Source organism: Pagrus pagrus (genome assembly GCF_965226575.1).
Source record: "Pagrus pagrus genome assembly, chromosome: 14".
Taxonomy (NCBI): Eukaryota; Metazoa; Chordata; class Actinopteri; order Spariformes; family Sparidae; genus Pagrus; species Pagrus pagrus.
The window spans coordinates 24,310,396-24,333,455 of NC_140198.1; the positions used below are offsets into that span (position 1 = coordinate 24,310,396).

Consider the following 23,060-nt stretch of genomic DNA (forward strand, 5'->3'; position numbering starts at 1 on the left):
GTGTATTTACAGTGTCCCTGTTTAATAAAAGTAAAACCACATGGATGTTCATAAAGTTGCTTCACTATGACAGGTTCCATTTTTAGTTTGTCGACTTCCACAAATGATTGTTTGAACGGTGAAGTAACGTTAACTCCCCCTTCCATAACTCTCCTTTCTGTCCCTACCTACTTTACTTAACCTCTTTCTCACTCTCTCTCATGCCGTCTCTTAAGCACCACGGCAACCTTCTCCGAGGGATTGGTTGCCAGGAGACAGGATTCGCTCCCTATTGTATGCCGACAAAGGTGGAGGGGCGGGTGGTGGGGTTACAATCAGCAGGACCGGAGAGAATTGGAGGCCTGGGGGACTGGCACTCCACAATCAGGGGTGTGTTAGTGAGCAGGACAGACAGGGAGGGATGGAGAGTTGGGATGGGGGGTGAGTGAATGGCAGTGGGGTATTTGGGTGGAGCACGCTGACACCCTAAATTCCTCTTGTTCATTCCTGGTCTCCCAGTAACCACACTGGGATGTGCTGTGTCAGACAGTGTGGTGGAGACTGGAGGGAAAGAGACGCTCATAGAGACACAGGCAGCCATGAATAGTGATTAAGACAGACTTTTTAATTATCCAGCATACCCTCCCCCACTACACGGACACACATATACATACACAGTAGGACACTGCAACAGCAAAAAGTGAGCTCAAGGAAATCGTGTATAACTGGTGTATATCTGGTGTACATGCATGAGTGCATTAACCAACAGTCTATTTCTCATAGTTTTTCTTGGACTGTAATGATGGTGTCTCTTATCAGGAGATTTTATTACCTTTGAGGGAGAAGGCCAGTTTACTTAGCAGAGGTGCCATTAGTCTAAATAAAGACTGACGGTCACCCCATATAAGCCAGTGATTATATGGAGCACTCTCTCTCTTTGCGCGCACTAAGATCATTTCTGTTCCGAGTCACATGCCCCAGGGTTCACATGTTGTATGTACAGTATGTGTTGATAGCTGGTAGTTACTGATTAACACTGTGAGCTGCATTTATGAGCAGCAGGGTTATTTGTGTTATTCCACTATCAGCAGCTTGTGGTAGGGGATGTTTTTTTCCCAGCCAGTTGTGTTGAAACCTTCCATTAATCATAGCATTTGTTCCAAACAAGAGTCATAAAAATTGCAATATTCCAGTTAGCTTTGAAAAGGGCTATGATTTTTTAATTAGTCATGATAATTTGTGATGTTAAAGGCCCTCAAAACCATTGTTCTCAATCATCGTTTTACAATGAGTAATGGGGTCCCACATAAACACACATTTTTCTGCCACAGTTCAAACGGTGTGGGTTTCTATGACAGCTTGCTGTATTATTGGTTGCCTTTGTATTCCTCTTACTGATTAAAAGTAAGCAGAACTCTGTTGGAAAAAAGTTGATGTCATGTACTCATGTATGTTACCGTCCCACTGTCAATCAAATATGATCCAGCCACACCCACACAATCCTTACGCAGCAGACTAGCCAATGTTTGATGTTTTAAGCTCTTTACCCTCATCCTACTTTGATGTTTGCACCCCTAGTAGTACATTTTCAGCGTTGCAGAGAAATACTGAAGATTTGAAGCCACATCTTCAGGAGCTTAAAATTAAAATAGCTTGAGGGGATTGTGTGAATCAATTAGAGCTCTGCCGATACTCGATGTATGAGGCAGAGGCCAATGGCAGGATTTGGAAGTAAAAAATCTGATATAGATATTTTGGCCAATACACACCCAGTTTTTGTAATGAGCCCTCAAATGTGGTCAAACACTTATGACAAAGGTACGTAACAAAGGCAGGATATTTTAAAGTTAACAATACACTGTCTTACATTTACATCAGTGCACGAAATCCCAACTTCACTGGGAATATGATAATTATTAATTACCCCAAGCATCTTTTTATCCGTGCATATCAGTCACATAAACCCCGATAATGATATATCTGACAGGCCAATATCGTCCGATAATATTGGCCTACGATATAACATTTTCCAGTCTTTTATTTGTTTAATGTTTTTTATTCCCAATGTTGCATTGTTTATATGGCAGCCATTGATTTGACTGGGCGTACCTGGTCACATAAACTTTATCAGGACTCATTTCCCTTGAGAAATGTAACATCACCATTTTGAAACTGAGCTACACCCACTTAAATAAGTGAGAAAAGCAAGACAAAAAAGACAAATCCAGTCCAGTCTCCTGAGAAATCAACAAAACTGTTCACACTTTATCGGAAGATATGTGACCCTATCACTCATAGAGAGAAGATGATTATGAAAATCAGTTTTTGCAATATCCAAATCTCAGAAGCTGCAGAGACGTCCTGACCAACAAATCTTGTTCTCCAGATGTAAGAAAACATGTTTGTTTGCTACAGACTCCAACAATCATCATTATGATTTTAATAATTTTATCAGTGAAAAACGAAAATTGTGATACAAAAATAATAATTTCCACCAATCGTGAATCAGATTGCAACTGTAATATGTGTATAAATAATCGCCATATGATATTCTTAACATATCCTGTAGCCCTAGTTTTTATTTCCGAGTCCTGTAACATTGTGTGTCTGCCTGCTATAAATACAGATTTACTGTGATTTGTAAGAAACCAACCCCACGATTTATTCTTGCAGTGGCAGGATTAAACATGTTAAAAGTTTCCTATCTTGTGATTGACTCATGAATAAACTGTAAATTACGCTCATGGTGTTTATTTTCCCCTGACTTGGCACTGCTGCCACTTGATCCACTAGACAGGCAAGTTTATAAGCAAACCAGTGGAAGGGATGATATCCTGAAATGGCACTTTTTACTGTTTGTGACTAAATGGAAGTGGCCTCTGGCTGAGCTGTAATTTAAACAAACGCTGCCTCAGGTCAGTCATTGATTTAACAAGTACATCAGGCAGTATCCCTATTACCCGTTAGCCCCTCCGACAAACTGTTCCAGCTGAATACTTTCTTTTTCTCTCAGAATGCAATTTTCTCCTCTTTCTAAGCACAACTTTGAAAAATGCCCTGGCTTCTTTAAGTGCTTGATGAATTGACACAGCTTTCCGTCATGCAGATGCCAAGCTGTGTATGCATTTTGACAGTGATAGACACATATCTCAGTTCTCCCTATATTGCTCCCCATTTCTCTTGCTTCTGCTGAAGGCAATGGATCGCTCCCATCAAGGGCGTCTGTCAAAATCTGTGGGCTGAAACGACCAGCTGCAGCACCGGCGGCCTGGGAATAAAACCAAGCTTGTGCTTTGCAACCATATCAAGTGCTTACAGGCTCTGAGCTTCAACAATAGTGGGTGTGACTGAGACTGTCACTCTCTATGTGTGTGTGTGTGTGTAAGCCTCTGTGGTGTATTTTCATTCACTTGTCTACAACAGCCCAGAGGGAAGTGAGGTTTTGGGCCGAAACGGAACTGATGGACATGAGATGCGGCAGGGACATCAACCTGTAGCTCACACCCACTGTACCCTGAGGGCCAGGAGCTAGAAACTTCCATCAAACAATCAGCTGGCAGGATCCTTTCTGTCTAAACATCCTAGTCACTGCAAAATCAATATTTTGATTTAAGTAGCACGCTTGATCTCCTCCTTAAAGGATAAGTTCACCCAAAAATGAAAATTGAGTCATTACCTACTGACCCAGGAAAAATGTAGGAAACATGGAGTTTCACAGCAAACATCTTGTCAACTCAGTTTGGGTTTTCTGGGCTTCGTGGGACTTGGATTACGCTTGAGGAGCTGTATGGAGCCATTTTATATTTGTACTCTGTTGGTTTTTCACTTTTTGAAACAAGTCCCCAGCTACTTCAGTTGTTTAGGAGACTACTGCAAGGCTATTTTGCTGTGACACTCCAGAAATGTTTATACGTCAGTAGATAATGACTGAATTTTTATTTTTGGGCGAATTTATCCTTTAACTGTTCCCTCAACCTTGCCCATACTGTCTGTAGATTTGAATGAGAAGCCTTACAACCTGTGTAGCATTGGGTGCTGTTCTGAGTGCCCTCCATCATGTCCTCCACCTGCCATGTTTTCAAATTAATAAAACAAAGGAAGCAGTCTGGTGGGTTGGGAGACATAGGGGACAGCAAGCTTCTGTAGCTTATTAAGAGTTTAAAGGCTAGTACAAACAAACCACTACAGTACATACATAATGCACGTTAAACACTAGTTGAGATCCATTTGTGTTTGCGTAGATGCGTATACTCATGTTTGTTTGTCTTTTATGGAAACCTTGTAATCACAAACAAGCCTCTCCAGGAAGAGAAAAAAGGTTAACAAAGTGTATACAGTTGGCAGGTTTGGCTCCAGTTTCAAATTTTTCTTTGCACATTAGAGTCAGCTCCATCTGTCAGTTGGTGTAAAAGCAGTTAAATGAGATGCAGATGTAGCTAAAGAAAATGTTATGTTTTTTCTGTTTTAGATGGAGAGAAAATTCTCTTTTATTATCAGCAGAAAATTTCACTTACATGTGTTTTGGTGTCATTTGTGTCAAGTGTAACATTTACAGAGCTTTTTAGCAGCAACATATTGCGGTGATTTCTTTTTTTTCTAAATCTGTTCTCCCCCTGCGTGCTGACTGGAAGGTGGCAGGCTGTCAGAAGGATTTTAATGTGTCGAGGCAGCATGTGACAACTCCATTCTCTATGGACTGTGTTCCTTGCCGCGGCTTAAATCTCTTATTGAATGGAGAATCTTAAACCAGTTGATGTCACCAGGAAATTATGTTTATTCGTTCTAAGAATAAATGCTTAAGAGCCTGCTCCAGTTTGGTGATGGGCTACAGTTTCTCTATATTATTATCTCCGTTCCTTCAGCAAAGCTATGTTCTGCTCTATTAGTCTCTTTTTTCCCCCCACTGTGTGATTTACATTATGCATATTTTAAGAGTTACTTCTCAGACAAGATGTAGCCATGTTTATTTTATGAGTGACACATTCCCACAATCCAAACATTTGACAGCTGACTGAAAATGTTTTCATCAACAAAAAACCTGATGAATTTAAAATCTGTAGTCGTCTGTCATAATTTTTGTAGTCATTTTGCACAATGTTAAAAATGAACATTGTTACTCGCCAAAAGCAGTTAAATACTTGATGATATAAGCAACTGTTAGTTTCTCTATAGCTCTGACCGCTGTGATTGTGTGATCTGGAAGCACATCCTTTTTTCTTTTCTGAATCTCATTGCAGCCAATGATTACTACAAAAGTTTAGCTCATTTGGTCTCAGGTTGAACAAACTATATAAAGTACATTTGAAAACAGTCAAAGGAAAAGCTGTTTGTGCAGCCAAAGCTAGAGAGGAAAACAAGAGATACAATTGTGTGAAAAGAGCTTATAAAAAAACCTTAGTTGCCTGGTTAATGCCAGGTAAAAACCTTCTGGCTAAAATGTTGCACATAAAACTTACGGTGGGCTAATTAACCATGTGTAGATGTTTTTTGGTTTTTTTGGTTTTTTTCCTAACTAAAAAGGCCAGAGCAGGCATCATAATGTAACTGAATCTAAAGTGATTTTAGTATTCATGTTCAAAATGTTAGATACAGCTGGGGCGTACTTAGAAAAATGTGTTACAGTTAATGTAACACTTTATTAAAAACATCATTATTAAATGGTAAATTAATGTAATAATTAAACTTAATTAAACTTTAGCCAAAAGTTATTTGACAGTAGCCAACCAATTAAATTATTAAAGCATAAACGGGCAACTCTTCAAATTCCTTCCTCCTAGTATTACTGTTACATAGCAACATGGTTACCACTAGCAGCCTGGCTACTGACCAAAGCAAAAAGCAATCGTCAGAATCACAGTTTGACCTAGAAATGCAATCTCAGTGCTATTAAAAGGCAAACACCCAGTAGTATTAATAAGTAGGCAGGTTTTTGTTATCAACTGATCTGGTAGAAAGAATGGCAGTTTTGAACTGTCTCAAGTCCCAATGGTAAGGGGGAACACATATTAGCAGGGGAACAGACTTTGAGACAACACCAGAGCACTCTCAATTGAGTGAATGGCCTCCCGTTCACTCTTGTTTTTCCTCAGTTTCTATCACTCTCCCTCTTCACCTTCTTTGCCTCCTGAGTTTCCACATTTATTCCAGTTGTCCCACCTTTACCTGGGGATATCGACCAGGGAAAACGGTGCCTCTTCCTGTTTTGTCTGTTCCTTTGTGCCATGATTCATCCTTCGTTTATCCGGGAAAATTCGAGCCCAGTGGCAGACCGGATAGTATAGGGAAGGCAAGATTCGAAGGGTACCAATCTATATGTAGATGGTGTCATTTCTCTACAACCATACTCTGTGCAATCAGTATTTACTTCAGAATTATAAGTTAAAGCAAAAACATTGTTTCAACTGCAAGTTCAAGCAATTGTGAAGGTAAACATCAGGTCACATCATATAAACATCAGTTGCAGCTTTATATTGGCCATCCAAATAATGTTTATAGATGAACTACACAGTACTTATTAACCATTTACGAAATGTTGCACGTTACAATAAGCAATTGCTTAATAAATGGTTTCTAAAGAATTTCATTGTTAACAGTGCAATAATTATTAAATAAAGTTTATTAACTTAATTGTATTCCTTTTTATCCCAGCTGGTACCCCGTCATTCTTTGACCTTTGACCTTCTTTGACCATTTAATGTAATATTTAAAAGATCTTGAAAAGTATTTTCGTTCTTGCTTGCTGGTCTCATTAAAATTATTATGCATATTACAGCATTGACACTCATTTCCTCTTTGTGTATCTGTGCAGGTTTGGCCTCTGGCCTGGAGATTATATCTGTGGGGCCGACATCCATAGAGAAGGCCAGTGGTCAGAGTGTGAAGCTGGACTGTCAGTTCACTCTGGCCCCTGAAGATTCTGGACCGCTGGACATTGAGTGGAGCTTGTTGTCCTCTGACAACCAGAAAGAAGACAAAGTGGTAAGTGTAGATGTTCCCTACAAAGCATATGAAAGTACATTTTGCAGTTATCTGTTGTCTGATGGACTTTTATTTAGCACAGTTATTTTATCTATGTTCAGAGAAGCCAGGCTTTGCTCTTACCTTTTGGTAGATAGTTCACAGAATCTTTTTCAACCTGATCTTCTGTATGTAACTTTAGAAATTCTGTCTCACACTCCTCAGCAATATGTCAAAAACAGAAATCAGTTTTTTCTTTTTTCTTAGGTTTAAAGATTTTCAAAGCCCCTCATTTGTTTGCACTAGCTCTGTTGCGGTGGTGTCTGTATGGTTTGGTATCTTGTGCAAGACAGCTGCAAACAATGCTCAACAAAATTTCACAGCACCCACGGTGATGTCTTCAGATCCCTTATTTTGTCCAACCAATTGTCCAAAACCCAAAGACTCTTTATTTACTATCATAAATGACAAAGAAAAGCAGCAAATTCTGACATTAAAGATCCTGGAAAAATGTTTTGCCTGAAAAAAATTACTGAAATGATTAATCAATTTTCAAAATAGTGGGCAACAATTTTTTTCTTTCAATTGATTAATCGATTAATTGCTGCAGCTCTTAGTGAAATGCAATACAGGTTGTACGCTAGGCATTTATTCTCTCAAGGTATTGTTACATAGGAAGTATACAGTGTACAATACAAATGTAACCTGAGACAGATGTACTTCTATTGAGCATTTGTGGTCACAGACACATCGTGGGAGCGATGGGAGCTCTCTTTATCCCAGGCAGTGTCTTTCCTTTCCAGCATGGCTCTCAGCCATGGAAAGGGAAGACTATACAACTCTACAGGATCTCCACACACCCTCGGGGCTTTTACAGCCATGGAGACGGAGTCTTGCTACAGATCATTGCAGTGGTGTGGTCCTCTCCCGTGGCTCTATACTCCCCCACCTCCCACCTGTCACAAAGCCTTCTCATCCCTCTCCTCCACTCTCTTTTTCTCCCCCGTATCCTGTGGCTTTAGTTGTTTTTGGCCGAATGTTAGAAATAGGTCACAGGCCCATCATTAGACTTCTCTGTCACTGTCATCCACCCACTGTCCTCTCTGTCCCAACCAGCCCTTCTTTCACCCAGGTAGACCTCTGTGCTCCTGCATATGGTCGCTGTGGTCTCTGTTTTTGTACTTTTGACACCAATTAACTCAGAATTATTAGCTGGAGTGGTGGAGAAAGGCAGGGAGGTGGAGTTACAAGGGTCAATTATTATTGTTTATTTTTGATGGTCTTATTTTTCCAGTGATGCTGCAAGGAGCACAGAATTCAGTGTGGGTGGTTCCCCACTCAGGCCTCCTTCTTTCTTTGTCTGAATGCAGCTGTGGAAATATATCAAATGTTCTCAAATTGCATCTGGTTCCACAGTTTATTTTCTCTATAACGTGCCATTTTGCTGAGCTCTATCTGCACACCCGCTAATGTTGCCAAACCTTTGTAGGAATTTAAATGGGCCAGACATCTCTCTCTGAACGTATTTGTTCTCCTTGACCTATCAGATTTTGCTCGCTTTATACACACACACGCTCGTATTGCCTTTAATATGAAGTAATGCTCAGAGTAAATGCTTTATAATTAGCGCCATGTTAATTCCAAGTTGCTGCATTCGTATATGTGCCAGTGTTTAAGATGATTAGGCCGATCTGCAAAGACTGAAGCGACCAGGTCAGTCAAGGAAATGAGAGTGAAGGCTAAACTTTATAGCCAGAGGCTCCAAAATGCTCAGAAACCATGGTGAACCTTTGCTCTCACATGGCTTAAGATGAGCAAATCCAGGCTGCTCTTAAAGGCACTGCCACCATCAGATAAAACTTGAAAGTGGAGAACTTGTCTAGTCTACAGGATCATGTATCTGGGAACTTGAAGCTCTGTTTCTAAAACAGGGAGAATGACTGTGGTGTGCTTCCATGTTCAAATAACCTGTACTTTCAAATTTTTGTTAATATTAATGAAGCATATATTCCAGCTGTGTTTTCTTTGCATTGATGCAATCAGAAGTAATGCCACAGCAGCATTATCCATTCAGTCCACTATCTGGTGGGGAATGATGTCCTCCTTCATCTGACATATCCCACATATCATCAGGGCCTTTTTGAGGGTGGTGAAGCATAGCTAATGCATGTTGCTTTGTTGGGCTTGAATGAGAGATGCCAGGCATGCCTACAGTAACATTCATTTGCATTTGGCTCTCATTGCCTGGCTACAGATTAGCTGAAAGGAGGATGTGCTCTGAGTATTTACCACTGCTGTGAGAACAACGAGGAAAACAATTATGAGAACTAAATGTGAGTGGTGAATGGGAGAGGAATTTAAGCGGAAAAATGCATTAAAAAAACATAGCTTTATCCCATATATTACAAACTGTCTCTTTTGTCCTTGAGCGCAGCAGCAGAGCCTTTTGTTTACTGAAGTTATTGCGACTGGAATTTGTGCATGTTGACAGAGTATTGGAGGATTTGGACATAAAGCCATGACACTGTTTGGTGAAAATTGCGTTGTGTGTTTGTATATTAGTAATGATTGCGAATGCTCATGGCCACGTTTTGTTACATTCTTTTTATCCTGAGTGTTGAAGGACACTTGATCCATTTTCAGGTGGTGGTTCTGCTTTAACCTTGTGAAGCCGTTTGGAGCATACTTCCCTGTTAAAGTATGTGGCAGCAGCACTTGAAGTTAAAAGCGTCTGTGGGAGCTCAAAGGCAGGCTGTAGCAGCTTTGCAGGTTGTTTAGAGTATACAGGTATCACGGCTCTCTGCTTTGCCTCTCAAATGATCTGCAGCTCTTCCTCTTCCCTCCCTGAGCAACAACAGCATCACATGACAATGACCTCATTTTTACATGTGTCTGATGAAACTAAGCCTGGCCAATAGAGGTCTTTTACCTCTGCAGCATTATCCGTCCACTGAGAATGGCCAGGCCAGGTGGCGATTGTATCATTGAGTGTCCTACCTGTTATGAAATGCAACACACAGACAGCAGTGCTCTTCTGTCCTTTCCAGCCCCCGCCAGCTTGTCTAGTCATTTGCCCTTTTCATTTTCATTCCCCGGGCTCTTTATGGGATTTTTTTTTCATTGGATCATGAATCTCAAGGTTATTGTGCAGTTCAGATTTTTTTTGCTAGAGGTGTGCATGTGTGTAAGCACTCCCATCTGTGTGCCTGTGAAGTGGTCGAGCCCAAGTGAGAGTTCTTGTCTGGCTGAGCTCGGGGCAATTTAATTTCCTCTACTCCGTGGTCTCATCTCACATATTGCTGTTATTACTGCTGATGTTTTGATCCCCAGTGAAGTTAGAAGGATAGGTTTCCCCTCCCCTGAGAGCCAGGAGGAATTTTAACTGCATTACCTGTTTACGTGGCTAATATGTACAAGATGAACATGGCGCCTGTTGCGAGGACGCCTGCCTTGCAGCTCCAGGAGCAAGTCTTCGACTTGGAACTGGAGCAGAAAGCACTGGAGCAACTTGCTGTCGACACCTCAGAACCTCACCGACTGTGTTTCCCTTTGTTTAGCTTTTCTCGTGCTTCCTTTGAGTGCTCTGCCTCCGCTGATGGGTTCATTATTCTTCCTCTCCTCCTGCATGTTGAGTCTTTTCCTCTCTCCTCCTCGCTACCCAGGGGTATTGCTGTGCATATGCCTGGTGTTGATCGTGGCATAGAAAAGCCTGTTGATGACTGTCTCCATGGAAATGTGGAAGAATATGCCAGTGTCTATGAAAGAGAATGAGAACTCTTTTCATTATGTGCTTTTCTTTCCCCCTCCTTGTTCTTCTCCCTGTGTTTTTGTTTTTTTCCCTCCTCCATCTCCCCATGAGGTTTCTGCTTGGCTCCACCTGGTCTTTATTTCGAGGCATTTCCTTGCTGCTTTCCAGACCCAGACTGTGTGTGCATGTGTGTATGTGTGTCTGTGTGGTGAGGAGTTGGTTGGACAGAATTGGGGGCTACTGCTCTTTGTTGACACAGCAGGTGTTGATTTGGCTCCACAGTGGTCGCTTTGTTTGTTCCACCTTTATTCTTCTCAAGCACATAAAGGGCAGAACAGCACAGGCTGCCAGGCTGAAGGGCATCACAGAGATAAAAGAGAGGCTTCTTTCTCTCTTCCATATATTTTGGTTGGTTCAGTGAGCACAGCCTTTGCTTTCAGAAAGCACACAACTGCCGTTTCAGGGCCCTTGATTTATTTGTTTTCTTAAAGCACTTTTATTTTTGTAAACAGATTTATGTTCTTAACTCAAACTCTTCTTCCTCCACATCCAGGTGATCCTGTACTCAGGTGACAGAGCCTACGAGGACTACTATGACCCCATGAGGGGCAGAGTCCACTTCAACTCAGCCGACCCCAAAAATGGTGACGCCTCCATCAATCTGTCGGGGCTAAAGTCATCAGACACGGGCACTTACCAGTGTAAGGTGAAGAAGGCTCCTGGGATCCGCAGCAGGAAGATGCTGCTGATTGTCATGGGTGAGTAGGACAAACCACCAAACACACACAGTATTTAGTTTTTTTATCCACCCAGGATAAATTCTCTCTACACAGTGGGAATGCACTAAATCAAACAGCCTTTGCCCTCCTTGGCTATGTTGATGTAATCCCTTCTAAAATGGAGTGCATAACCTTCCTGTAGGCTGTAGAGCATTGACCCTCTTTGTGATACAATTTTCTATTCACTCTAGATGCTCTATGATTATCAAGAAAATGATAATACTGATTTTTTTTTAATTTCTTACATATATATATATATATGTATACGTATATATTTCCATAATGATTCATATTTTAAGTATAGGTCTTGAACCAAATTATTTAAATGCTCCTTTTTTAACTATTTATTAATGCGTGTTTCTGTATTATGTTTTAGATAAACATAATACACTAATGTTGTTACAATGCCAACATTGTACAATATTGGCTGTGTTCCTATAATATTAACTGTGAAAACTACAACAATGTAAAATTATTGCAAATGATTCATTTTCAAACCTTAATGAACACCCTTTGATAGCACAGGTAAAGGTAAAAAGCTAATAATGTGGTATTATTATAAATATTTTTTTTAAGTGAAAAACAGTCCTAAAGTCATCCTGTCTTTTTAAAGAATACGTACAAACCTCAGAAATGGAGTCCATGCACTCAGCTGCCTTTTTATTGCACAGGGTGAGATGGGTGACACATCAGAGTTGTGTAAGTCAGATGATTCACTCCCTAGGCAAACACACACTCGTACACAGTGGCCTCACTGATCGGTCAACTGACTAAATGATGTCGAAAGTGAATCGCCTCTCGAAACCAGCCTGGTATTTGCATATGGGAAAAACAGTCAACCTGCACTGCTGAGTCTGTGTTGTGGGATAAGCTGTGTATTGTGCTCTTATCGCAGCCCTGTTATCAGAGTAGTTTCTCCTTTGTAATGATAGGGCTGGCTTCAGAAAATGGCTGCTGTTCCTCTACACATGATGTCATGTGTACAAAAGTGACTGCACTGCACCAACAAGCTCAACCAGAAAGACATGAGTTGTTGGAAAACAAACAGGTTCCTCAGTAGTTGTGTTGTGCAGCCACTCAGTAGCGTTTTAATAAGCGATGAATGGCCAGGGATAATGTGATCATTAACTGTGACTAAAGCTGACCCAATAACCACTGACACTGCCCTTAGGGAGGATTTTTTACATCAGAATTGATCTGACCAGAAGCAACATGATAAAACTGAATCACTGCTTGTACATGGGCTGTGTTAGCTTTTCCTCCCTGCAACGGTTTCACATTCCTCACCAGTGAAGGAGGTCAGCGAGCCTGCTGATGATCTGTCTGTTGTTTTCATGCGTATTTTGACATTTTGGTCAATGTCATTTCCTAAAATTATCATTACTGTACAAACTCTATAAAATCAAAACTAACTAAACTGCATTGTTCAGTAACAGTCTAACAGGATGAAAATACCAGTTGTACTCCATGCAGTATAATAATCACTGTGTTAAAATACAACACACATCCCTAACTAGTTCATGGGAGCAACAAAGACAGTGAATGCTCAAAAAGCACCTGTCTTGAACATTCCACAGATAAACCGGTTCATTGACAGTTGATAGTTAGAGCCTGACTGATATTATTTGCCAATTTTGGCCCATCACAGATATATCAGTATCGGCACATATGTTGTCCTATATGTACCACTTTTTTTTTTCTTGGAGATTATAATGCAGAAATAGATGCTTGGGGATATTTAGAATGATTGATTCCCAGTGAAGTAAATTCCTTGTTTCAGTGCATAGATGTAATTTAACACAATGAAAATTAATGTTGAACTCTTAAATATCCTCCCTACATTACAGATTTTTGCCATTTTATTAAGTCTTTAAATAACCATATCACTACATGGGCTCAGGAACACTTCGTAAATCTGTTGTAGGTAAACACAGTTCATTTGCAAGTGATTACTATCTGTTTTTATTTATATTTTACTTACTTTTTTGAAACAGGGTTGTATCAGAAACCCTTGTGTCTCCTCAGAAATTGTTTCTTGTAATGCTCGTATTATATATGTTGAATCCAGGCTCACTATTGTCACTTTGTACCCTTTGTCAATATGTTAGTTTGCTCTTATTATCTTTTGTCTTTTTGATGGTTTGATTTCAGGCGGATCCTGTTGTGAATAAGAGCATCAACTTGGTGACTTAAGTGTAAATCCAACTTTCATTAAGGTTAAAATGCAGCTGTCTGTAGCTATAGCGTGTGTGTGTGCTTGCATTAGAGAGAGACAGATAGCTAGAGGCAACAGAGGCTGACAGACTGCTAGCTATTGACCCCAGGGGCAGGGGTGTTCTTGGCAAAGAAACATTGACAAGGAGAGACGAGGACATCTTGCCTGCTCTGCATTTTAGCTTCAGGTTGATCTTGTCACAAGGTGGACAGTCCCATGAACAGGGGAGACGTGCGCGCATGTGTGTGCACAAACATAAACACCCCTCAATTTATACACTGGGTGTTTGCTGTGGCTTGTCACAAACACTGCCATATGTGGGTACACACACGTGCTGACACCTGCAGTGAACATGGTGTCCAGGTAGCGTACAGGAGGGAGCGTCCCTTGTTGTGTATTCTCCTCTGGTTGCTGCAGGACATTGAAGTTAACAGGAGGAGAGTAGCCACCTGCAGTTCAGCCCTGCATGTCAGCAACTCTCACAACTGTTTCCAACTAGACCCCACCTTTACTCTCAGCAGCCAATCATTTAGCTCCAGACAATCCTCATCGCATCCAGTATCTCAATGCAGAGCTCAGCAGCCAATCTCTTTAACTCTGTCTGCCTGGCTTTAGTGGCCACAAGTCACTTGTATGTCACTTTACTATTCAACAATCAGTCGTTACTCTTTTGCTGCGCGCCTTCTGACCGCAATGAATACCACAATCTACCAATCCCTTTGTACTTATCTCTGCCACAAGATAGCCTTGTGCAACTCATAAATCTCTATTCATTGTTCGTTTACCAGAGTCGAGTTGGCTGTATCACTCTGCCCTTTATCTGTCTGTGCTCCTCCAGCCTCTGTCACCTTCTCCTTTGACCTCATCCTTCAAACAAATAAATCTGCTCATCGGACAGCAGTCCTAATATGAAGAGCTGTGTGTTACAGCCCTTGGATGCGTCGAGTTGACTTTCACCTTTAAAAGATGCATTCAAAATGTCATAGCTCTCTGACATTTACTGTGTGTTGCGTGAATGTGAGTGTGTGTAGGTGCAGCACGACAGCAGCAAAGAGCAGCCCAGTGAGTTAGGAGTTGCGCAGCCTTGGCCCCCATCACTCCACCATCTGTCCATCAGCACTCGCTTAATTTTTGTTCTGCCGCTCTCTGTTTTACCCCCTCCGCCCTGACCCCGGGTGTGTTTATTAGATTAGTAGGAGCACTCAGTACTGTCAGTCTACTGTTAATCCTTACGGTTCTGCTGCTAAGCCCCCCCCTCCCGCCTGACACCTGGTTCAGATCTGGAGAGCCCCACTGCTGGGTTTTGTTGTTACAGGATCCATTATTACAACACCATGATGTCAGCTTTCTGTCAGAGAACACACAGCACAGGCTTGGGCTGTGGCCTCAAAGTTTTTTTTATCCAAACTCTCTCTCTCTTGCTCTCTTTCTATTTCCTCCTGGCCTGGCTGACTGTGTCTGGGTTTCACTGGAGTTGGTCTGCTTTTAATTTGGAGCTCTGTTTGTTTTTGATTCCCCCATCTCATCTCCTGCCAACACCCAGACTGACCATGGAGTGTTTGCACACGTTCGGCTTTAAGACTCAAAGCTTGCCTACACCATTAACTCTACATGCACGTGTGTTTGTGTGTCCAATGGCACATGGCTCCCTTCTTCCTTGCGATTATTCTGAGTGACAGCTCCTGTAATGACAGCAGCTGTATCAATTACTCTGATTACTGCTCTCATTACACTGATGACTGCTGCTTTGAGCAAGAGAGGAAATCAACTTTAGGAATACACAATACACAGACAAACAACTTGCCCACAACATGGAAGATTGAGAAATAACAGGGTGGCAGGTAGAGGACTATGTTGTTCTAAGCTAATGCGACCACCTGCTTGTGCTATTTTTCACCTCTCTCAATCACTTTCCTCCCTTCATTTTTTTTCCACAGTGAAGCCATCCAAGCCCAGGTGCTACGCCGAAGGCCCCACGCAGGAAGGCAAAGATATTGTGCTGAGGTGCACATCTAGTGAGGGCACCAACCCCCTGCAGTACAGCTGGGAGAAGACCAGTGACAACAAGCTGCTGCCTGCCTCAGCTGTGTTGGGTAATGGACCCCTTAACAAGCACTCCCAACCAGATAGAGAACAGTTTTCAAGTCCTACACACAGTTCCTCTCTCTCTGTTTAACACTGTCATCTCTTTACTGATGTGTTCCTCGACCTCTCTGCAGATCCTGTGGGAGGCACCATTAACGTGAAGAACGCATCTGCCAGCGCATCTGGCACCTACCGCTGCACTTCCAGCAACCGTGTTGGCACTGAGGACTGTATACTGTATCTCAGTGTGACACCTCGTGAGTACCCAACCAACTTACTAACTAACCTGAATTCAGTCGGCTTCACATTAAAGTCTGTCGCACCTTTAGTCAATTAGTTGGCTTGCTAATGTATTTTCTGCACTCAGAATTGTATTTTTGTAGTACTTCATGAAACAGAGGCAATCCAGGCTTTTCAAATAGAAGAAAATTTATCAAACGGGGAAAGACATGTTTTGACCACCAGCTCTTCATCAGGGCTCCAAACAACTAGATTTGGCCTAACCTATACTGTAGTCACAGCCTATAGGAGGCAATTACACAACCCAGTTAAAAGCACACCAGCTGAAACAAATAGAAAATAACGAAACAATGAATTAACAAGCGATGGGATGACATAGAAGTTTACAGAACTTTATTTTCCCGATATGTAACCCTACTTTTCAAGTCAGAGTGTGTACTACAACCTTTTGTACCGTCAAAAGTACAAAGCACCAAAATATACATATTAATAATGGTAACTGACAGTGATAATGCTAACATGCTGATGTTTAGTAGGTGTAATGTTACCATGGTGTATATCGTATTTTAGCATGCTAACATTTGATACCTCAAAACACAAACTACAGCTGAGGCTGGTGGGACACTGGTGGGTCGCTGAAATTAATTAATTGTGTTTTTGTGACAAATTAACTTCTCTGTGCACAAACATACTTTTAGTGTACCTGTGCTGTGTTACTTTCATCAGCACTGCAGCATGATGCTGTTATCATACAAGAACATGGACACTTCAGTGTTTTAGTTACTTTTCCTACACCTGCCATTCTTTGGTCTTATTACTGAGTACTGTTTTCATCAGTTTAGGACCACTATCTTGCTAGTGTACTGCGCTCCTGCAGAATGTGCAAGACGTACTCATTCTGGCCCTGACTCTTTTTAGACACTTTTCTTTGATCCCGCTTCTGTTTCAGACTATTTTTTAAGGTCCAGATATACTCCAGAAAAGACTTTCTGTTTGGATTAGATTTAGTGTCTGCATACACATATGTGAATGAAATATTCTTAATAAAGACCTCTGTTTAACATGTTTAACTTGTTCAAAGTGATTAGCTGAGAAAAGGTGCTAAATGCTAAAAAATGGTCACTCACTTGTTATGAGTCATGAGCACTCAGAGTCATAGTCAAATGCCACTTAGCCTTAGAAAATAACGCAGCACTATATTTTGAGGTCTTTGCTGGACACAGACGCTTAGTTATGTTGAAGTCATTGCCACTCACATTCCGTTTACCAAACCTTCCAACCCTTTCCTTCCTTGTGTCGTCCAGCCCCCAACACCGCAGGCATCATCGCAGGAGCCATAATTGCTGTACTCCTGATCCTCATCATTATCGCCATCATCCTCTTCTGCTGTTGCCGTGCGCGTCACAGGAAGAAGTACGAGAAGGAGATCTGCAATGAGATCAGGTACACTCACAAAAACATCAATGAGATGTGGTTTACCGATACCCAAAGCTGCCTCTTGATGGAAGAATACTTTGTAGTGCTGTTCAGTCTTTGTTATAAAATGAGAAATTTATGGCTCAGGTTGTACAACCCCCATTCCAAAAAAATTGGGACGCTGTATAAAACGCAAATAAAAACAGAATGCAATCTAACAACAGTTTTACCAAGTGTTCCTGAGCCATTGTACTTATATCCTTAATACAATCAGGTATTTCAAAAGTGGTGAACCTCGCCCCATCCTTGCTTGTGAACAACTGTACGTATCGAGAATGCCCCTTTCATACCCATGATGTCATGAGACTATCCCCGTCACCGTGTTGCCAATGACCCTGTTAAGCTGTGGCATGGTCCAAACAGGTGTTTTTGAAACATTCTACAACTTTCCCAGTCTTTTGTTGCTCGTGTCCCAACTTGTTTGAAACATGTTGCTGCCATCAAATTCAGAATGAGTATATATTTAGAAAAATCAATGAAGTTGATGAGGGAAATATCTTTGTACTGTTTTCAATTGAGGATATATAAAGTTTGCAAATGCTCACACATTGAAACACATTGAACTGTAGGTGCTGGACAGAATTACACACTTGATAATGCTTCCCCTGAAGAAGGGCCTGTGCCTGAGACTTCACATGGAGGTAATACATGTTCATGGGAGCATTATCTAGTGTGCAGACTCTATTTTTCTATGGTTATCAAATTATCACATTCTGTTTTATTTATGATTTACACAGCGTTCTCATTTTTTAGGAATCAGGCTTGTATAATATTGGATTAAATATAAGCAACAAGAAAGCCAGAGGGTGCCTGTGATAATTACTCTTAGCCCCCATGCAGCATGACCTGTGGTCAACTCAGACACACGCACACACAACACGTCTCCAACAGCCCTAACAACCATGAAAATGGTTTTTCTCCATCAGCGTTTTTCTTTTTTTTACCCCTCCTCAAATAAACAGCTGTGGTAATCAGTTTGAAAGCTTTGTTTGTTCTGTGGATCCTGTGTCATGTCTGCTGCTGGTTGCCACCCCCCTCCAGAGCCACCTACGCTAACACCACCCCCCCTCTTGCCATCCAGCTCTCCATCCGGCCCATGGGCTCTGTACAACCCCTGGGCTTACTATCACTCTGCTGCGGACTGAATCTGTCTAAGAGCACAATGTGACACTGCTCACGCTGTAGGACAAAGAGGATTAGACCACTGGTCCTGTCTCGTATACACAGACGCACACATTCGCTCTAACACCACAGCATGAAGCTATGGACTGAACAAGCTCTGGCCCCTCAGGCTCAGTTTGATTGAGCATTTAACTGGATTATTGCTGCTTATTAGTTGTAAATGTGGTGGCAGAGGGAGTAGAGGGCATAGCTGTGTTTGGTTGCTCAGCTCAACCTCTACAGGCTATTACACAGTCAGTGCAGCTGAGCAGTGCCCCAACCAATCCAACGGGCCAATTCCAATTATTTGTCCCTCTTTATTGAGTCGAATCATGTTTCGCTCTTGAAATGACTCTTGCAGACTCTTTACATATTCATTGTTTTCCTCACTGTGGAGAGCAAGTACCAGACTTTAATATACGTGTGTGCCATCAAACTTCATTATGGTTTATAGCACCTGAGAAAATAATTTTCCATATTCAATTTCTCTGACTTGACATTGAGGTAATCTGATGAAAATGATTGTACAGCCTTGTCTTATTGTCTAATTGTTCTGCTTTTTCTGTTTCCTCTCAGAGAGGACGTGCCTCCTCCTAAGAGTCGTGTTTCGACGGCGCGCAGCTTCACCGTCGGCAGCCAGCGCTCCTCACTGGGGTCCATGTCGCCTTCCAACCTGCATGAGTACGCCCTGAAGCCCCAGTACGACAAGATTCCCTCATCAGAGGACTACGAGAGGCCGCCTAGCCATGCCCCTCTGCCCCCACCCAATGGTGCCAAGATGGCCGGCCCGAACCTCAGCCGCATGGGGGCCATCCCCGTCATGATCCCTGCCCAGAACAGGGACGGCTCAATTGTCTAGCCCATCCTCTCTTCTTGAGAAGGGGCCGTGCAACGAGGGGAGAGAACGGAGGAAGGGAGTAGGACACAAGCCAATGAAGAAGGAGCGAGAGCTGGGATGGGCTGACTCGCCTGACTTTTAGCTCTTCATTATTTACAAATAGGAGTGTACTCCTCTTATGAAGACCTGGCTCTGCTGTGGTGCTGAGAAAAGAATGCTGGAAACACAACAGAGCACATTAACTTTTTATCAAATACACATACAAAAAAAAACTTTTATGAATTTTACTTTCTGGACTTTCTCACTGACAAATGGATATAAAGCAGAATGGTCAATATACAAATTATATTGTACATAAGTGAATGCATGTTTTTTTAAATATAGATGGCCCTTACTGTGTGTTCAAAAACAGATCCAGGCCCCTAATTGGCCAGCTGTGTGCATGCATGTATGTATAGAACTGCAGCTGTATGTGTGCGTGAATCTAAGTGTATGTATGTGAATGGGAGTTTGGGAAATGTATAGTTCTTTTATCGTCTTTTAATGCCTACATAACAGTATGATCATATATCAGGCAGTCCAGTCTCTACAAATTTTTAATTCCATGAATTTATTGTAAAACAAGATGTTCTGAACTTTGAAAGACAGACTTATTAGAAGAAAATCCACAGATCTGAATTAATCCTTCGACCGAGCTGAAAAATGTCTATTTGGGTCAGCCGTTTTCTGTTGAACCGTTTGCTGTTTGAATTGTCCAGTCTGGGTTTGAGTGGGGGGGGCTGAAGCGGTCAGGATTGGCTGATGGTGAAGGGGAGGTTCAGGCCACCGCATCCTGTGATTGGGTGGATTACTGCTTCTTGACCGAGCTTAAAAAACAATAAAAGAGCCTCATCCCTCCTCCGGAGATCTTAGAGGAGTTGGTGTATAGGGATATGAGGGGGCAGCTGGACAGCAAGGTTCACTGAGCAATCAGTTTTGATTGTGTTTGACTATCAACAGGCCTCTAACCCCTGTGACCACCAGAACATGTCGACCTCCCAAAACACACACGCAGCACAGTCTTAATCATCATCTGTAGTATCAGCGGCCGTGTGTAATCCTCCTTATTTGCATTACACGGAGCAAATATCTTGATTAACCTTCTCTCTGTGGTCAATATGAAACTTTGCACGGCTTCTGTAGCGTTAATTGGACTCTTTAATGAAGGATGTAAAGCCTGCGTACATGAAGAAAGTGCCCACACAGAGGAACTAATGTGAAAAGCCTTCGATGCTGAATTGTACTGCTCTGAATCCACTTCACAACCTCTTTGGTTTGAATTTGTTTTGCAGTCTCTCAGTGCTGGACAGCATAAATTCAGTCAGTGTATGTTGCCATAGGCCAGTCCTTGCAGTTTGTGGTTGTTTCTACTCTTAAACCTTGCCCATTCTTCCATTGTTTTTAAACGGTGTGGAAGCCCGACACCTCATCTTGTCTGCTACTTTACAAAAAACACCCAGTTTGAATACTTGGAGAGGGCAAACTGTGTTTTTTTTTACTCTGACGCCTTATTCTATTCCTTATTTCAGCCTTACACACCTCCCCTCAGTTCACCTCTGCACAGCCCTCACAGCTGGATTCTGATAACTAATATTGTGCCTTGTTGCCCCAGTTGTCATAGCACATCCACAAATGTGCACTGTGCTGTGTGCAGTAGCATCACCCTGAGCGGCCATTGTAGCCCACAGCCACCGGAACAATATAACAATCAGTGAGTCTATTGATTGCTTTCTGTTGCCTCGATCAGGTCAAGTCTAGGATTTCCCACACCCACTGACCTTATACAAACTCCCCCACAGCTTAACAAAACCTTTCTCACTGTCTTAAAGCTTTGATTTTGTACTCCAAAACATGTCTTCATGTTTTGTTTTTTTTACTTTATTTAAAAGTAAGTGTGTTTTTTTTTGTTTTTGTTTTTTTTAAATAACAAATGGTTCTGGCTGTACGTAAAATATCCCGTCGAAGTAACCCTATCTAATCACAACACAGTCAAATGACATAAAGATGTTTGTATGTATATGTGATGCTCTGCCGTGCTGTGCTTGGCAAGTCTATATCTAAATCAGAAGCGGAGGGGCGCTGCGGGTCTTGTCAGTACAGTTTAAATGCTCCACCAGTGTGATTGGGAATCTTGTATGTGTGCGTACTGTAAGTTTGTGTGTGTGGATTCTCGGATCTAAGAGGAGGTGACAGTTGTAGAAACATCTCGGCCCTGTGTACTTCCTGGCGGATTTGATGTCGCACCTGTTTTCCAACACCAAGGAAAGCGAGACCTGGGCCTGCCTAGACAAAGAAATTACATCTGTCACTTCCTCTTTAACACTTCTGTGTGTGAGAGTGTGTGTGTGTGTGTGTGTATGTGTGGGAGCAAGTGTATTGTACATGAAGGGAGATTGCCGTCAGGATGGGCCCCAGTAGAATTCTAGTTAGACTTTCACCTGCTGACAAACTGTACAGAGCTCTTAGGGAGATTCTGTCTCTCTGTGTGCTCAGAACATTAATGACACCTACTACTAACAATATTAACTGTAGCTTTGAAATCAGCGTACTAATATTGTATGAAGATCTCCTTTGAGGTTTGCACACTGTGTGAAAACCAGTTTTTCTTTTTGTGTGTATTTTTGTGCTGTATTTTTGAATAATAAAAGTCCATGAAATTAAAAAAAAAAAAAAAGACCGGCCATGTTTGTTTATTTGTTTGTGTACAGAGGCAGTAGGAGCTGTTGGCTTGAGCGTGGATAAAACTCAATTTCTCTCGTCTCCAGCGGCGCGTGCTCTCCAGGGACTCGGCCTCCTGCAGCTTTTTGACTGTGATTAATTTTAATCAGCTGGTGAATTCCACCCCTAACACCAGGTGAGGTGACTTTCTAACCACTTAATGAGTGTAATTAATCAATGACGCGGGCAGGCACAATCACCGCCTGCCATCTCCAATGCTCGCCATTCAGCTCTGGTAGAAACATGCACAGGTTTGTGACCTGCCTCCCCTCCCAGCACTGTTAAGCCTTCCACTCATCCTGCAGGCATTATTGACTCATTGTCATTCCCCTGCTGCACTGGTATTGTGTGCTGTACTGTCTTTTGCATTGTGGCCATTTGTTTCAACATTTGCTGAGCCTTTTTTAATTACGGCCAAATTCCCCCCTTTAGTTTCTGTGGTGGGTAATTACTCTCATTGCAAGCCAGCACTAATCAAAGTTGTACAAAATTAGCTTTCTAATTAAGCCTGCTGAATGATGGGAAATGCCTAGTTAATGACTCAGGGACATGTGCACATGTTGGTTTAACATCTTCCTCTTCTGACCACAGTCGCCCTCCGTCACACTCTTTATACACTCAACAACATGCTGGTGATTTTGACATGTGGACAGATCGATAACTGATTATTAGCCAATAGCTCCACTGTGTGCAGGCTGTTGACAGGTAGTCAATAAAAAGACTAAAGCACTTAGTAGCAGTGCTAAGCGGACGTCCATTGCTATAATTGGATGTCAGTAATAGATAGGGCCCCAGAGCATTGATCTGTGGCTAGTCGTAGTCGCT

General features: G+C 41.9%; 1 protein-coding gene across 1 annotated transcript in view; it reads left to right on the forward strand.

The window, feature by feature from the left end:
* cxadr (CXADR Ig-like cell adhesion molecule) overlaps nt 1-22,191 on the forward strand; it is a 41,522-nt gene extending 19,331 nt beyond the window's left edge. The window contains exons 2-7 of the mRNA XM_084374161.1: nt 6,788-6,957; nt 11,238-11,442; nt 15,616-15,771; nt 15,898-16,020; nt 17,308-17,446; nt 19,217-22,191. Of these exons, the coding sequence (XP_084230287.1) occupies nt 6,788-6,957; nt 11,238-11,442; nt 15,616-15,771; nt 15,898-16,020; nt 17,308-17,446; nt 19,217-19,499 (1,076 nt within the window). The 3' untranslated portion in view covers nt 19,500-22,191. The remainder of the gene's footprint in view (nt 1-6,787; nt 6,958-11,237; nt 11,443-15,615; nt 15,772-15,897; nt 16,021-17,307; nt 17,447-19,216) is intronic.
* The last annotated feature ends 869 nt before the right edge of the window (nt 22,192-23,060 follow it).